We start from the raw sequence: 18,370 nt of genomic DNA on the forward strand, positions 1-18,370 counted from the left end.
AGCCTACCTCAGTATTGCTTCTGATGATACTCATTTTTTTATGTCCACAGTACGCTAAAGACTGTAACATTATGACTGTAAAGTAAGCAAAGGTAGGTTGATGTAGCAGAAGAAATAGCCACTTGTGTCCCACTGAGTGTGTGTGTGTGTGTGTGTGTGTGTTAAAGATGGAATCACAGTTCGAGCTGTCACTCTTTTATTCTGCTTGTTGATGTTTTTCTGATGCAGTCGTGTTGAATTTGATGTGTTTACTGTGCTGAGACGGAGGCAGGCAGAATGAGAAGCAGCCGATGCCGGCTCCCCTGTGCTAGAACTACTAATCTTGACACAGAGTAAGTAAAGGTTAGACTAAACAATGTGTGTTTGCTTAAAGTGATTTTCATGACAACTACTTCATCATAGCAGGAAGAGAGATAGGCTGTATTTAGAAAAGCTGCATTACCAGATTGGACAATTTTTTTAGCTGTATTTATTACAGCGTTTCAACCGATTTGTCAAGTTTTAGATTTATTTTATTAAAGTTACTAAAAAAAAACAAGGAAAAATAACTGGGGCGTCATTATATTTTAATTGCAATAAGGTTTTATTTTTTAATAAACGGTTCAGTAGAATACTTCAGGAACACATTAGACTAACCATAGCAAGACAGAAAAGAAAAGCCTACACTGACAATGAAAGGCTGTCATTTGTCACAGCAGTGCATTGAGCTGAACACTAACATTAACATGCTCACGGTGACAGTACTAACGGTGCTGATGTTTCTAAAGTTCTAAAGTGAAATGTTTACAGTGTTTACCATGCTAACAAAGGTTAATTAGCACTTAATTTGCAGCTGCATCTGTCATTGTTTTTGTGTCTGATTATGAAACCAACTTAGAGCTAGAGTGTGCAAAAAACATGTGCCAACCCTAATTTCTTTACATTTTACTTCCAAGGAGCCAGATTTTCTTCAAATTCTTTAAAGTGAGCTTGAGCAGTAGTTCTCTAAAAGCCTTGTTCTTTGGACATGGGCTGCTCTTTCACTCACTTTAAGTCCAGTCCTTGTACCTGACCATTTTTAGAGGAATAAAAGAGCACCAGCAAGGTAATTTCCAAAGCGCTATTAGCTGAAAACTTGGCATAGCTTGTCATGAATGTGCAGTGTGTCCTATCATTTGAGGGAAACTGGACAACTTGAGGAGAAAAGACAAAATATCTACAGCAGATAAACAGTATCTGAAAGTCATGTCTTAAGATATAGGAAAAAAATCTGATATATTCTCATATCCATCATGCGGTAATAGCTTCATTTTAATGATCTCACACTGCTAGACTGGCCTCTAGCAGTGTGAGATCAGCTTGACACAGAATAAAACAAAAGGCAGCCAACATCCAGAGAAGAGCTTTAAATGTCCTTCAACAAGCTCAGAGAACTATTCCTGAAGAATGCTTAAAGAAATGACGAGCTTGCCTAAGAGTTCAGTCATGTTGAATATTGACTTTCAAGCTTTATAGAATTATACTCTGCTTTTACATCCCATAGTATATTTCCATATTTCAATAAATCGCTGTACCCATTTCCCCATTTTCTTAACAAAATATAAAGAAATGAGGGTTGGCTCAAGACTTTTAGCTCTATATTTAATAAACGTTAAACCAGACATGAAGCAGCTCAGGTTTGAGTGTTAAATGTTTAATAACTAATATGCAATAACATTAGCAATTCTTTCTCATCTTGGCTAGTCAACGCCAGATATTAAATACCTATATTTAAACCATATATATTGAAACTGTTCTGTAGGGATTTATATTGAAACTTAACTTGCGATCTGTACATTTTTGGTAATTTATGTTTTCTATACCAGTTTATGTGTTATTACTTTGAAGCAGCTTTCAGTGGATATTTATTTGCACTGAAATCCTGAACAAAATAACATTATTTAGTCAACTAATGAGGTCAACATGTCCCATCCTACATGTAACAAACATCTTTATTGGACAAGTTTACCTTAAACCCTGAGATCATGTGACGAACCCAGCCCAATATAGACATTTTTTAAAAATCAACTGCTGTTACTGAATTTTTCTGTCCGTTTTCTAGCCTCTCTCTTACTAAAGTTTCAAGAGAAAACAGATGTGTGTCTGAGTCCTCAGGCAGAAAAGTCCTCACGGCGTCAGCCAGCTGAAACAGGTACTCTGTATTTTTCCCGCTTGGACCGGTAGAGTTGATGATCTGAATGGCGATCTCCTCCAGGGGTGCGGGGCCGAGGTAGTTGGGATTGTCCTTGGAGCCGATGTAGATCAGCGTCTGGCTTGGCGAGCAAGTGAGTGATGGACGGGGGTGAAAGGTCACCGTGACGACCTGATAACCACCTTTTTCTCGGTAGTCGAGGTAGCGCTTCACTTCTTCCTCCCGGCCAGTCGGCAGTTTGTAGGCAACACCCCAAACACACCCCTGAGGAAAGCAAAATGGCTTAGAGGTCCATAACCTGATGACATTTTCTTAGGTACACCTGTTCAACTGCTTCTTCACACAAATCTAATTGGTGGCAGCATCTCAGTGCATTTAAGAATGTAGACATGGTAGACAAGAATACCTACTGAATTTCAAACTTACTGGTCTGAGTATTTCAGAAACTGCTGATCTACTGGGATTTTCTCACACAACGACCTCTAGGGTTTATAGACAATAGTTCAAAACAGAGAAAATATGTCAGTGTGGACCAAAATGTTAGAGGAATGTTTCCAGAGCCCTTTTGAATGTATGCCTTGAAGAATTAAGGCAGTGCAAAAAGGGTTCCAACCACTACCAATGCCCATGTCCTTAATAAAGTGTCCGGTAAATGTATTAGTATTTACATTTGATAAATGATGATATATAATCACCTTGTCTAAAGTCACAATAAAAGTCAAAATAAAAATAACTGACATAACCAATGTTATGTTCAAAAACACTAACCATACTCACACCCAGAAAATTATTATAATCAATTACTCTCTTGCTTCTACGCTGTGAGTATTTCTTATTGTATTTTATGTTTGCAAACATCCAAGGACTTTACCTTGGACTTCAAGAAACTATAATTGATAGTTTTCAGCATTTATTTCAAACTTATCACACTTATCAGTCAATTCTAAAAACGGATTCCTGCCATGCTTTACTACATCACAACTCATACTACAGTACTGTGCAAAATCCTCAAGCCACTCCTCATTTTTAGACATTTTGCTTTTAAGAAGTCAGACTTTCAAGTTCTTTTTTAAAGACATCTTGAGCAACAGTTCTTCAGGCTTTCTGAAGTCTTTCAAACTTTTTCCTTCTAGACATTGGCTGCTTTTTCACTCATTTTCATTCCAGTCGTTGATCATTTTCAGAGATTGTTGTTTTATTTTATTTGTTTGGTTGTCGCACCGAAACTGGATTGTTCAAATTGCCTTTAGTAAGTACAGACATGGTCAGGAGAGAGGTACAACATTGAGTATCTGTTGGCATCTGTGAAACACGGCTTAGTTGTGGTTTGGGGCTGCATTTCAGCCAGTGGTACTGGGTATCTTATCAAAATTATGTAATAATAAGCATTGAAAAGTACAGTCAGACTTTGATCCAACATAAAAACACTATCTGGGAAGCATTTGGCAACAGACTGCCACTGGAACACTATTAGACATGGATTGGCCTCCCCAGAGCCTAGACCTCAAGATTATTAAAGCAGAGTGGGATCACCTTGACAGAGAACAGAACAAAAGGCAGCCAACATCCAAAAAAAAGACTTCTGAAACATCTTTAGACATCTGGAGAACTATTCCAGAAGTCTCTTTCCCATTTTCCTAGCAACATAAAAAAATGAGGGGTCACTCAAGACTTTTGTACAGTACTGTCTATAAGAGGTTTATAGACAGTCTTCTTTCCTGCGCCGTTTTCACTCCTGTCTGCCTTGTAAAAGCACGAAACTCTGCAAAACTGTTTATAATTAAAGTATAGCACTTTCTATGTATGTAAGTGAACACAAAAAGTTCTCTCTGAAGTGGAATCCAATTTGTGCAGCTTTGTACACTGATCGCCTTCACACTCCAACTCTTGTCTTAATTATAGCCAATAAAACAAGAATACATAACAAGGTAGGTGGATTATGACCTTCAGGTAGTAATAATCTCTCATTACTGTGTAAATAACATGTAATTTTGTTTGCTTCCTGCAATGCAAACATCAAAGTGATGACAATAAAGGCATACGTCTTGTACCTATTATGTAATGAAGTTACCAGTCAATGAAGGAAAGAACAAACAAATGGGGGCTATTTTGAGTATGTAGTCCGTATTTATGGAAAAACATCAAGAATATGACCAATATAATTTCTTCTTTTCTATTGTCGTTTCTTTCGTTTCCATTAATTTTTGATAATGAATGGTTCTGCTCATCTGTCAAGCTATTAATTGAATTTGTGGTTGGAATCACAAATTATTTCTTTCTGACATCATAAAGACTTTTTAATACTGACTGATTAATAAAGGAATACGTCATGGGCACACTACAAAGAAATTGTTATTGCACCCTGATGTTAAGAAAGGGGGTATAACTCACCTCAGGATTCTCCACGAGTGTCACAACCCGGCCAGGCTGCAAAGAACACACAAACACACATAATAAATGGCTTTGTCATTAAATTGCAAGTTGGTTAGCACACATATTGCAGGAAATGGGATCTTTCTGAAAGGTTACAGGCACGGTGGGGGAAATAATTATTTGATCCCCTGTTGAATTTGTAATGTTGCTCACTTACAGAGAAATTGGTTAAATTTTCATTAATTGGTTTTTATGGTAGTTTCATTTTAATGGAGAGAGACAGAATATCAACCAAAAGTCCAGGAAAAAAGCATATTACATAAACACTATAAATTGATTTGCATGTCACTGAGTTAAATAAGTATTTGATCTCCTATAATCTAGCCAGAATTCTGTGTTCATGTGGTACACAGATTACAATCAATCGATTACAGATGCGCTTGATTTCAAGTTATATTTGTAAAGCATGCTTGTCCATAAAATCGGGTTTTTCCATCCCAACCTCTCTACCTCCATAGGCAAGACCTAAGAGCTGGATAAGAATGTAAACCTCCACAAAGCTGTAATGGACTGCAAGTCAATCAACAGTAGGTTTGGTGAGAAGGTGACAACTTTTGGTGACATTATTTGGAAATGAAGGAAATAAAAAGATTATCAATCACCCTATAGAAAATCTGTGGGGGGAACTGAAGTTTCAAGTTGCCAAGTACTAAGGCATGTTTTGCTTGGCGATGAAATACTTCTTTCAATCAATGACATGCAAATGAATTTATAGCTTTTACTTCTGAATTTCTGGTTGATATTCTGCATCTCACCGTAAACAGTTCGAGACTGTTTATTCCGTTGTGTGTGATCAAAATTACAAATTCAGCAGAAAAACAAACAATTATTTCCTCCACTGTATAATATCACCTGTACACTTTATAATGCAGTGGTTGCCAGACTGTGAGGTGGACACGTATTGATTGGCAGCGCTTGGCAGACCAGGAGAAAAAGAGTGGATAAAATTAGAATTACATTAGAAAATGAATACGTTTTCTAAAGCTGGGCAAACAAAGAAAAGTTGTGGTTTTAATCCGATATAAGATTACAGGAGTCTATAAATCGCCATATTAGGGGGAATATTGCTAACATGGATTTAAATATTAAAGGGCAACATCTAGCCCATTTATAAGGAATAAAGGTTAGGACATAAAGGCGTTAACTTTGTAATAATATAAGCCGAAGTGAAGTGTCTTCAGTAATGTCTGCCGTGCACTAAAACACACTGTAGCAACATTGCATCAGGTAGTACTTTTTTCATTCTGGCCGCTATGAATCAGTTCCCAAAGCCAGCAAGGTATACTCACCTTACCCGGTACACCTCGATGGTCGGTACTGCCTTGCCAAAACCGGCGACTGAAGCCTTTTATGTACCCAATTCTCTTTTCCTCGTAAGGAAAATCTACTTTCCATATCAGTGAGCCGTAACCGAACACCCACATGATGAGAGGTTAGGCTAACAGAAAAGGACGGGTGAGCTGGACGAAATAGTCACCTGTAATCGCGACGCCTACGACTTATAACAAGAGCTACAGCATTATAAAAGCTGACGTGTTCACCTGTATGAGTAAAGGTGATATCTAAAAACAGGAAAACGTGCTTGAAGCACCGGTTCCGTGTTCAGCGGACAAACTGTCAAGTAATACGGATTACGTAAGTTCCTTCACTTCCACTAAATACCTTTCAGTTTAAATGACAATTCTGGAGAATCTGCACATTTTTGGCCAAGAAAGCTAAATTATGACTTTTCGGTTGTTGAATCAAATGATACCCATTCTTTTCGCACCGTGTTGTGCTTACAGCATATGCCGTATCACTTTCTTGCAAATGCTTTCGGGCCACCTGCTTTTAATTTGAAGGTGAAGCCACAATTCCGGATGTTTGTAGCTATTTCTGTGCTGGTTTTAGTTAGGCCAAACGGTACAGATAAGCAAGAAACGCTGTCATCGTGATGTATGTCTAAATAGCAAGAGATTATAATTTTGTAATAAGTAGTTTGAATATGTCCATGACTTCCTTGTTACCGTTCAGTACAGTGGGATAAATTTAGTTTAGGTTCACATCAATTTATTTCAACAAACTTTATTTTTTTAACTAAAAAATAAAACAAACAAGACAGAAATATTATTAGATTAGTCTACTATTGTATGATATTAATCGTGGACGTTAACGATTAATGGATGTGTTAATGTGACCTTTTCTTGTCAAAAAAAAGTCACAATTAACTCTTAATAACATACAAAACTTTTGTTTCCTTCTTTATTTTTATTTTTTTAAATCTCGTCTTTTCTCGAATGTTGGGTTCACCTATTACCCGATGTACCCTAAACCCCTACAAGATTATTTTATTTTAGGCTATGGCTCTCATGATTTCTTTTCAGCTCATTTCTTCTTTTGTGTGGCCTTTTTTCAAACATGAGCTGGGACAGATAACACAGGGCTTTCATCCTGACACCAGGGGGTGCTGAGTTTCTATTTCCCACAGCGTGTCATGGCACGCTTCTTTCATGTATGCCGTGAGAGCACTGATTCAGAACCAAATTAAGTGGACAGCAGCAATATGGTCTCTAATGTCATGCTCATTCCCCTGCCTCTGAGAACAGCTAGTCAGCAAATCTTTTATCTGAGACTCCAGTTTGGAGATGCAGCTCAATAGCTGAAATCCCCAGCTGTGGTAGCTGAGGAAATATCCACCATTTAGATACCCTTATTCAAGAAACCAAAGCCAAACTTGGGGTAGCTGAGCTGATCGCTGAGTGACAGAAGATCAGAAGTCAGCTCTAAACTGGAAAAAAAAAATGGAAACAGTAACTGTGTTGGTCATAAAACCTGTTGCCATCTACTCAAAAACATATTCTTTTTGCTTTTTAGCCCCCCGCATGTTATCTTTTACTTTTATAATTAAAGTATGTTGTTTTGTAAATGCACCATGTGAATTGAGGTATTTACACTCATCTGCGATTTAAGCACTCCTTGGAAGTATTGAATGGACTCCTCTTTGACTTCAAAAATGCCTCTAATTCTTTGTGGCACAGATTCAGCAAGGTGCTGGAAATATCTCTCAGTGAGTCCATAATGACATGATAGCTTCACACAGCTGCTGCAGATTTGTTAGCTCATATCCCTGACATGGTCAAGAAATCAGTTTGAGATGACTGGACTGGATTGTCACATGGTGTGTTATCAAGATGGAAGCGGCTATCGGACGATGGGTACATTGTGATTATAAAGAGATGGGTATAGTTAGCTACAATACTTAGGCAGGCTGTGGGGTTTAAACAATGCTTGATTGGTACTAAGGGGTCCAAATTTTGTCAAGAAAATATCCTCCACACCGTTACACCACCGGATTGATCTATGCTTTCATGTTACTTACAGAAAGTTCAGACCCTACTATCCAAATGTTGCAGAGAAATGGAGATTCATCACAACAGCAAACATATATTTGGGGCGATTGTGGCTCAAGAGTTGGGAGTTCGCCTTGTAATCGGAAGGTTGCCGGTTCGAGCCCCGGCTTGGACAGTCTTATGTCCTTGGGCAAGACACTTCACCCGTTTCCTACTGGTGGTGGTCAGAGGGCCCGGTGGCGCCAGTGTCCGGCAGCCTCGCCTCTGTCAGTGTGCCCCAGGGTGGCTGTGGCTACAATGTAGCTTGCCATCACCAGTGTGTGAATGGGTGGATGACTGGTTGCAAAAAGTGCTTTGGGGTCCTTAGGGACTAGTAAAGCGCTATACAAATACAGGCCATTTACCATATTTTCAGTGTTCTTTTATCCAGTTTTGGTGAGCACCCATGTGGTTTTCTGCTGTTGATGTAGTCCACTTGCTTCGAGGTTCAGAGGTGCTCTTCTGCTTTCCTCAGTTAAAACAAGTGGCTATTTAAGATATTTAAGATATTTAAGATTCTTCTTAGTTCTTAGTTCAAAGTAGTCTAGCTAATCTCCTCTAATATTTGACATCAACAAGGCGACTGTGAATCAATGCCACAAATAACTTGCAAACTGTATCTCTATGCTGTATCTATCTTTGACACTTTTATTAGTGTGGCGAGGTGTGGTTTGTGGCACAGCAGCAGGGGAGGGGTGGAGCAGTGGGTTCGGGGTTTGGTGTCAGCGGAAGACCAACACAGCTGATTTCCATCGTATAATCACGCCTTCCCTATTAGAGTTAGATGCCAGGACCTGACGGGAGAGCTGCGTGTGCTGCACTGGAGATAGACAGCTGTAAAGATGCCCAACCGAAGTCACTGGAAAAATTATAAATAAACATTCAATTACCTGCAAAGCTACGTGCCGTAGAAAATATTTACTTGTGTTAGTTCTCGTTGTTTGTTACCTTTGTATTCCAGTGACAAACAACATAGACATTTAGGCAAGTCTAAACAGTTTGTTCTGCATCGTGTTTGTGTTCTAAGAAAAGAAGCTAATTCTTTTTTCATAATGAAGAACATGTTTTATTTACTCGACTAAAGAAAACACATGCATTTCCTCTCTAGGTGAATTTGTTGTGTCCTGTTTGGTAGATGGTAAACAAAGATGTTGTAGCGAATGTGAAGATAACGCATGAGAAATGACTGGAAATAGCGTTTAGTGTAAACGTTCTGTTCCTCTATCTAATCAGTACCAATCTGAAACCCATTTTCCCCTTTAACACATTCTAGTACAGAGCATAAACATTACATATCTTATAAATTAAATCTACAGTAATCCACCCTTTATTCCAGATTTAATCAAAAGACTCATTATGTCAACAAGATAATCAAAGCAAATATGTCATCATTGCAGAACAATCATTCTGTGCTGGTATGTAGGTGGCTATGCATGCACAGCTTCACTCTGTGTTATTTCTTCTCCCAGTTTCTCCATACACGTTACATCAATTTGATTCTCTTAGGCTTTCTTCTTCTCTGACAAGCATTTCCTCTCAGTCTCCTTCTCCCCGTGCTCCTCCTCTCTTTGTGTTCCCTCTCCAAATGCAGAGCTGCTCCTAAACCTTCCTGTTCTCCTCCTGCAGAGTATTCTGTTTATTCGACAGGGAGGTGGCCAAGATAGTTCTTTGCTCGATCATTTCCCTCTGAATTTTGTTCATTTTTGCAAGCCCACTTTCACGTTGGAAGACTGCATTTGAATCAGAATTGTGTTATTTGATCGGTTTTTTGCTCTCAAAATTGTGCTCGCTCACAAAAATTCAACCTGCCTGGGTCAGTTTCCTTGACATGATGAACCCTACTGAAAAACATGTAGCAAACACACCAAGGGGTAAATCAGATAATGCCACATCAGGTTGAATCTATGTGGATGGATCAGACTGTATCATGCTTGACAACTGACAGAGAGCACTGGTTTCCTTTAACCTCATAACCACCAGTTTTTCCCTGACCTCACATTTGATGTTGTAGTCGTGTAAAAGAGGTTCAATACACTGTGAATCCTAATTTACTGATGTTATCCTTTCCTTGGAAATATCAGAACAAAGAGCTTTTCTTTGCTGTAGGTTATGAACTGATGATGTAGTTTGACATTTAATTCGAAGGACTTGTTGACTAGAAAGCTTGCGTTAGAAATCATAAAAGCATGGCAGTTGAAATTTTGGGGCATTTGTATTCATTTCTCATGGTGAATTGGGGACTGAAATTTAGAATATTGTATATGAGGCTCTGTTTTACTTACTTTTAAAAAAATCTGTGACTTGTGAGTGTCTCAGCTTTAGGGGGGCACATCACCAAATTACAGGAGTGCTCCTTTAAGACGAGTTACGCTCCCCATGGTCTATTTACTCGTACTGTCTTTCCAGCTCTGAGTGGGTTTTCTTGTTCAGACGAAAAATCCAGGAAAATGTGTCTGTTGCCATCTTAGTCCTTTGTATTTTGTGCCAAGGCCTCTTTCTATTTAAGAGGCCTCTTTCACTGCTGTTCTTTGTTAAATGGAGCTCTCAGCATTCAGGACTTCTTTTGATTTTGTGTGTTCTAGCAAAGAGATTTTAATACTGTGTGAGAGATTCTGGCCAGCTTTATTAATTTGCACTCAAGAGTTTTTATTTTTTTTTACAATAAATATACCATCCAGTTACCAACAGTTTTTTTCTAACTAGGGAGAGAGAATTACTTACATAAACAATGTTGTAAGAGAGAGATGAAGATTTCTGAACTGGAATTTAAGAGCAAATTCCAAAACAGCACGTTGTGGTAGGACTGTATCTTCCATGGGATACAAAGCTCTTTAAACTTTACTTCAGGGCAAAGTTTTTATGTGGCATTCGCTCACATTTGTCTGTTTTTTCTATAGGTGCTCTGAAATGAAATAAATCCTTCAAAACTACTGCCCAAATAAGTGCCGAGAAGCGTTTTTAAGATGCCTGACAACTGTCTAGTCTTTCTTCTAGAAAAAAAAATATTTTTAATCATTCTTTGGTGTCAAATTGAAGAAATCCAACATGTGAATTTCATTGGTCATTTGTTCTTATCATTTTCTTAAATGTAGAGGTAATGTGATTTTACTACCCACTTTATTAGATACACTAGTTCAGCTCCTGACTCTCGTGACAGTAACACCATGCATTTAGGTATGTAGACATGATCAAGACGACCTCCTGAAGTTCAAACCGAGTATTAGAATTGGGAAGAAAGGTTATTTGAGTGACTTTGAATGGGGCATAGTTGATGGTCTGATCTACTGGGATTTCCCCACACAACCATCTCTAAGGTTCACAAAGAATAGTCCGAAAAAGAGAAAATATGTTGTTCTCTGGATGAAAGCGAGAATGGCACGACTACTTCAACCTTATAGAAAGGCAAAAGTAATTCAAACAATTGTTATAACTTTGGGCTTTGCACTTTGGACCTCTTAGTAGAAACTCCTGCTGACCATCTTAATCTCTTTGTGACCACACTGAACCCATCTTCCAATGGCTACTTCCAGAAGGATAATGCGCCATGTCACAAAGATCAAGTCATCTCACACTAGTTTTTTTGAACATAACAATGAGTTCACTGGATTCAAATTGCCTTCACAGTCACCAACACTCTCCTAGCACCTTGTTGAATCTATGCCAAAGGTGGAATTAAGACACTTCTTAAGACACGAGGGGACAAATCTAGTTAATAGCAAGGTGAAGTGTAAGGTAAGTAAGAAAAAATGAACAGAACTACTAAAGCTACTCTTTTTTTCACTTATTGATAAAACCTCTAAGAAAATTACAGCTTTAAGGAGTGGCTGATAAAACGTGTTATACTGCATGTGTAGCTGTATGGAGCTGTGTACCTGTCTGCTGACTGCAGATGGAAATTAGCTAGCGGGTAAATCTGGTTTAAAAAAAAAAGGCTTATTTTCTCTGAGGAGATCAATGTTTCTGTGAATGGGCCCTGACAAAGAAAAGGAATAAAATGAAAGCAAAGAGAAACTGTACTACAAAAATGTTCTACTGCCTTCATTGGCTGTCAGATAGAAGGCAAATCAAGTAAGTTATATCCTTACTGTGTTTACAAGCTTCTTTCAAGGAAAGCCAAAATTTACATCTTTCATGCTAGTCAAATATCATTCCCAGATCTAAAAAGAGTCTTTCTGTTAGCTCTTAACAATATTTGGATGGTGGGGTGGGTGCAGTTTTCTCTGTGGTGGGGTTGGGTGGACTGTCCCGGGCTCTGTGGGGCCGGGAGGCGCTGCTGCACTGGGCCCCGGTCTGGATGGGCCTGGGCCCCCTTTCCCTGGCGGGTCGCGGAGTATGGGGGTGCCTACTGGGGTCAGCGGGGGAGCTGGCCCCAGGGAGGGGTCACTTGCCCCTCCCTTCCTTCCCTCCCCATCTCCAGCTGCCTCCCCCTTCCCGCTCCACCGCAACCACCCACACATGCAGGACCTTGGAGTAGGGGTATGTCACCAGGGTGCAGAGGAGGCTACCCCCCCCTGTCCCCTTCTGGCTGCCTCTGCCTCAATTTTATCCCACAACTTAGACATTCACATTACTCACACTCTCATTACACATACATATAGGATCTTGGGGGTGGGCACGATACACGGAATCCAAATTACCATCAGGCTGTGTTCTGGGGGCCTCTGGATGTCTGGAGTTTTGATCTCCTCCATACCTGCTTCATGCCCTGGAGGACGGGGCTGTGGCCCCCCCACACCCTCTAGCAGATCATTACATGAAGGAACATTTTAAAAAAACAAAACAAAACAAAAAACAAGCGCGTCCATGCTCACAGGTGTACACACGGGTGATCACACCCACAAACTACACCCTTTTTGGCTCCTACCTCAAAGCACACTGTGTTCTGTTGATCTTATGTGCTGCACAATAATGTTTAATATTTAGTATTTACTGTCATATTCCCATATATCATTGTGATGTTGTTTACTCTATTACTCTTGTTCTCTTCTGCTTGTTTTCTTTTTTCTTTCTCAGCAGGTGATCCAGGTGATTGATATATGTATTTCTTTGTCTTTTTTTTTCTGCCCGTTCCGTTGGTTTTTGTTTTTTGCCCTTCTCCCCCGTCCCTCTTCTCAGCTGTTTCTCTTTCCCTCTTTCTTTCTCCCCTTCTTTCCCCCAGTCCAAAAAAAAAAAAAATATTTGCCCAGTCTTAAGTTTCCACATTTATATAAAACCCTTTGGATATATTCCAAGCACACATAGCTTGACATTTAAATGAACTTACGGGGACAATATTGATGACAACCTCTGGACACTAAAGTATAATTTTGTCATGCGAGTATTTAGTGCAAACATCCATGTTATACACAGGTATATGATAAAAGCAATGTGTCTGCTAGCTGTTTCACTGTTTTAGACCCATTTTTCCCTCAAATCCTGGAGAAGACAGAATAATTGAGCAGCTCAACTTAAATTGCTGTTTCCAACTCAAACAATCAGCCAGAAAAGATCCCTTCTGAATTTCCTATCTACAGAGACTATTTCTTTTATTGCTCATAATGAGCAGACATGCACTACCACTGTTGCTTTTTTTAAAGTGTCGTTTTCTCGCTTGTTGAGATTTGAAAAGAGATTTCTTCAGATAGTTGAACCTTTTCTTCCTACCATCCACCTGCAGGATCATCTAACTAACCTGCAATATTTAGTTGCTCTCCTGCAGCGATTGAGGTCTACAAAACGCATCCAAAAGGTCTCCTCCATATTGACTCACTCTGGCATCAGTGGTTTTCCACACACAAAAAAAGCTCTTGAACCCCTGACTCCATCTCAGCAGCCAAAGTGAAGAATTGGCTTGCTGAGCCATGAAAAGTCCACTATATGTAGAGAGCAGAGTTGAATGGGCCGTTTTGGGCTCCGAGATCTCGAGACAGTTTGATCCTGAACTGCTCATATGACTCGTCAGAGTTCTCTCACACGCTCATGCTGAAATGAATGCAGCCACATCTATCACAGCTGTTGTTCTTGCCCGAGAATGTGAATCTATTCTGGGTATAACAGCTAATAATGATGATATGAAGGACTGTTAGATAAGGAAGTCATTATTACCGAGTCAATATTATCTATTTTGACTCAATTTTTGCACTGAGACTGCAAAGACCTAATTTATGAAAGTGTTGGACCAGCACAAGCACTGATTAATTAAAGCAACAGAATGAGAGAATCATGTTCGCATTGGCATTACTGATATTCTCCCTCTGTCTTCAAACGTTGTAGATGTAATAATAGAAACGATTATAGGCCTATAAAGAAAAAGTTTTATGGGTGATGAGCGCTGTTTTCTCCTTTGTCTTATCAGTAACAAAAGGCAAGTATTTGGGGTCCATGTGATGATAGAGGCGCCTGTTAACACATGTTCTCAAAAAATTAATGTAAAGTTCTTTCCAACTCCGAGTAGTTCTATTAAGAGAAAAAAAAACCTAAATGCTGATCATGAAAAGAGAGAAGCAGAGGTGATATCACCTTACCTCTATATCAGTGTCAGCAAAGGTTGTGTCATTATGTTAAAAAAAATTACTAGGATGGATGGACATGGTCCGCAACAATACCGCAACCAGGATGGAGCCATACTTTCATGTTTTTTACACCAGATTCTGACCCTACCGTCCAAATATCACGGCAGAATTCGAGACTCACCAGACCAGGCGACTTTTCTTCAGTCTTGTATTGTCTAATTTTGGTGAAATCATGTGAACTGTAGCTTCAGTTTGCTCTTCATAACTGACAGGAGTGGACTGCTGTAAGAATCAGTGTCGTGTGTGTTGAGAGATGCTCTTCTACATACTTTGGTTGTGAATAAAGATTATTTGAGTTACTGTTGCCTTTCTGTATGTCAGGTCTGTGGTAGCAGACGATGGGAAGTGAAGAGTGCAAACAAAAGGCAAAGGGAGACTAAGATTAAATTAACATTACTAAACTAGGAAAAACTAAACACTAGATCCATGGAACATGAAAACCTGAAACATGAAACCCAATACCTCAGGACAAAAATACAAAACACTTGTTCACATGTTCACGGGCCTAGTGCCATGACACTATCTGCTCCAAGCAGTTTGTCCTCTCATCTCTGGCTTCTGACATTTTCTTCCAGAGAAAGGTTCCTCAATGGATATTTTACCCTTTTTGTGTGGGGAAATTCCCAGCAAGTCTTCAGTTTATGAAATAGACCAGCCCATCTGGCACTGACAACCATGTCACCTTCAGTCATTCAAATCAAAGTTCTTCTCCATTCTGGAACATCTTACCAGTTGGTGCCATGTTGCAGTTTGGCTGATTAAATATTTGCCTTAACAAGTGGTTGAATAGTGTTAAATCCTCCCAATTCTTTTAATCTTTGGGCTGAAGGAAGGACAATACTCGGTGTATAAATGCTCAATCAACAATCTTTTATTCCATACAATTCAACACTTTATGAGCATAAACCATCCAGATGGGGAGACATGCATGAAGAGGGTCACAGCAAATCTCAAAAATGGTGGCGGGTTACTCAACCTCTTATAGCCTCTGTTGGCCCCCACCTAGTCGTAAAAACCTAAACATTCACATTCTTTCTCTCTTACGGCGCCTAAGTTGTGACCTTGGCTTCCTGTGCAGTATGTTCTGTTCTTTTCTAATCAGACAAGTAAGGTGATGACTCTCTGAAAACAGTATTTCTTATACCTCAGCAGTATAATTCATCATAAAACAATATCATTCATTCACAATAAATCAGCAGTCTAATTCAATACAAATCAATTTAACAAATGTAATAGTTATCACCTTCTTCTAATTCAGGAGAATAATGCAAACTAAAACTACATAATGATTTCACAATCTTTAATTAAGGGCTAACATGGCATAAGATAATATAATGATCTCACAATAGATGTACCTAAAGAAGTGGCCATTGAGTCTACTTTTGATTTAGTGCAAAAAAAATATTACGGATTTTGCTATAACTTCCGAGCATTTACCATGACACTGAAAACCCTTCTGGGTTAAGGGTTAACACTGATTCTAAGAGCATTTTAAAATGATAATACACAGCCTACTTTTTCTCCTTGACTGATGGTAACACATAATACAGCAGCACAGTTAAACATTTTCTTCATTTACATTTTAAACTGTGCACATTTGTAGCAAGTAGCAACAAAAAACAGCTCTGCACTCATCCCATTTGTGTTTTTATACTCCCTGCATATGATGATGGACTACTGTCATACACAAATTGTTTGTTTTAACAACATCTTAGTGTTCATCATGCTTGTGTTGACTTTTTATTAGATTGTGTTTATTGTCTAAAGATATTTTTTGATAGGGGACATCTGTAAGAAATGTTCTGCGCCGATGTTGCAAAGTCTTGGCAGGCATTAGATCTCTTGGCAGGTGACGTGATATTACACAATCTGTTAATGTTGCATGGCCAGTGGTTTCGTGGAAAACAGGATGTTCCAGTCAGAAACAGCTGGCTCGGAAATCTATTTACATGTCTGGGCTAGGATGATGGGAAAGGGAGCAAAGTGTTCTAAAGCAAATTATGTGAAGGAGTAAGATATGGATGAACTAAGCTATTTTGAGCTGATTCGTTTCTCTTTTTATTAACAAGGAATTTCCTTCACACTACAAAGAAGCATATCCGATACATGTAAATGACGTTGCTGAACAGATCCAAGATGTTTTCTGCCAAAGATGATGTAAATAAAACTTCAGTCCAGTCATCTTGATGCATTCTCAATCATCCAGGAAAGTAAATCTCCAAAAGTTGATTCTGTTCATCTGGACGTAGCGTTTTGTGGGAGAAACGTTTCGTCACTCATCCAAGTGACTGAAGACCGAAGGAGTCACTTGGATGAGTGACGAAACGTTTCTCCCATAAAACGCTACGTCCAGATGAACAGAATCAACTTTTGGAGATTCAGTCCAGTCAGTCTAGTGATATTCTTAAAGTACCTTGAGTTGCACTCAAAGCTATAGCTTAATCTCTAAGTTCGAGTGAGACCTGTGCCGTGCCACAGTGCGGAAAACCTTTGTTTTTTGGGGCTGGATAAAATTATTTATTTATTATACAGTTGATTTCACAGTCCCCTTTTGTCAGAGGCTCACAGTTAATTGGAGAACTGTCTGACAAGTGGTTTCATGGCCAGCTGAGGCCTGTTCACTTGTTATTTAATAAATGAAGCAGACATAAGATCTGAAGTTGTTTCAAAGTGTTGAATTTGCTTTTCGTAGCGTTTCACTGTACATTATAATATGAGGCCAATAGAGAGGGGCAAGTGAGGGAATCCATCATTAGACTGAAAATTAAACATATCAAGGAGGTAACAAAAGCTTTAGGTGTGGCTACATTAACACTATGGCCTGTATTTGTATAGCGCTTTACTAGTCCCTAAGGACCCCAAAGCGCTTTATACATCCACCCATTCACACACTGGTGATGGCAAGCTACATTGTAGCCACAGCCACCCTGGGGCGCACTGACAGCCAAGTCGAGAACACTCTCAATGAGGTTGGTGTATCATTGACAAGGTATACAAGAGTGATCTTCATATGTAATGGCAAGGGGATGTATGGCAGCCAGGGGAACCTGTGGCCACTGGTATTTACTGCCGATGTGACTGCTGATAGAAAAAGCATGATGGCTTTTTATAGTCCAAATGGAAAACGACCCAAGAGTTTCTCAAGGTAAAGAAATGGGATGTTCTTCAGTGGCAAAGTCAGTCACCTGATCTCAACCGAACAGAGCATGCTTTCCAGTTATTAAATAGAAAACTGAATGCAGAGAGACCCACAAATAAGCAGGAGCCGAGGAAAGAGAGCATTTGATGACCCTGGGTTGTAGACATCAGCCTTTTATACAAGTATTAAAAACTGCCATTATATTTAATATTATATTGTTTTGTCCAATAAGTTTTGAGCCTATAAAAGCAGATGACTGTGTATGTAAATGGTTATAATTCTCAGCATTTCCTAACTTTTTCTTTTATTAAACCTCTTGAATTAAAGCTAAAAGTCTGCGCTTTGATCACATAATGACTGTTTTAAGAGCCACTGTGGAGGTGCAAAGAGGTGAAACTACAAAAAATATGGCTTTGTCTAAAAAAGTAACACATACAGAATCTAAAATGGTGTGAATTACTCCGATGTCGTGATTTAAATTGAAAAAAAAATGCAACCATTCAGAGCACGTTTTTAAAGTAATCCAAAATTTAAAAAGCACTCACTATACATTGCCAACATTTTAAAATAGATGAAGAGCCACTTGATTGAATGAGAATATTAAAAGATAGAGGGATATGATAGCTTTACAAGCTGTTAAAAAATGTTTTTGTGACCTCATCGTGATGGAGTTAGAGACACCATTCAACATTTTGTTTTCTTTTTTCCC

General features: G+C 39.0%; 1 protein-coding gene across 1 annotated transcript; it reads right to left on the minus strand.

Moving 5' to 3' along the window:
* Window positions 1-517: 517 nt before the first annotated feature.
* Window positions 518-6,225, minus strand: chac2 (ChaC, cation transport regulator homolog 2 (E. coli)). Its single transcript, XM_085416724.1, has 3 exons — window positions 5,893-6,225; window positions 4,562-4,597; window positions 518-2,434 (listed from the first exon to the last, which is right to left on the minus strand). Exons 1-3 carry the CDS (start codon window positions 6,025-6,027, stop codon window positions 2,036-2,038), a joined length of 570 nt encoding a protein of 189 aa, XP_085272850.1. The 5' UTR covers window positions 6,028-6,225; the 3' UTR covers window positions 518-2,035.
* Between the last annotated feature and the right edge of the window lie 12,145 nt (window positions 6,226-18,370).

This window comes from Rhamphochromis longiceps, linkage group LG8 (assembly GCF_057381845.1).
Source record: "Rhamphochromis longiceps isolate RC_006_pf linkage group LG8, R_longiceps_female_GT1.1, whole genome shotgun sequence".
In the NCBI taxonomy this organism is placed as follows: Eukaryota; Metazoa; Chordata; class Actinopteri; order Cichliformes; family Cichlidae; genus Rhamphochromis; species Rhamphochromis longiceps.

Excerpts from the sequence above, each read along its gene's own strand:
- chac2 (XM_085416724.1), bottom strand. The coding sequence starts at position 6,027 with ATGTGGGTGTTCGGTTACGGCTCACTGATATGGAAAGTAGATTTTCCT. Across the intron at positions 4,598-5,892 it reads ATCGAGGTGTACCGGGTAAG|CCTGGCCGGGTTGTGACACT; the intron begins GTGAGTATACCT and ends TGTTCTTTGCAG. Across the intron at positions 2,435-4,561 it reads CACTCGTGGAGAATCCTGAG|GGGTGTGTTTGGGGTGTTGC; the intron begins GTGAGTTATACC and ends TGCTTTCCTCAG.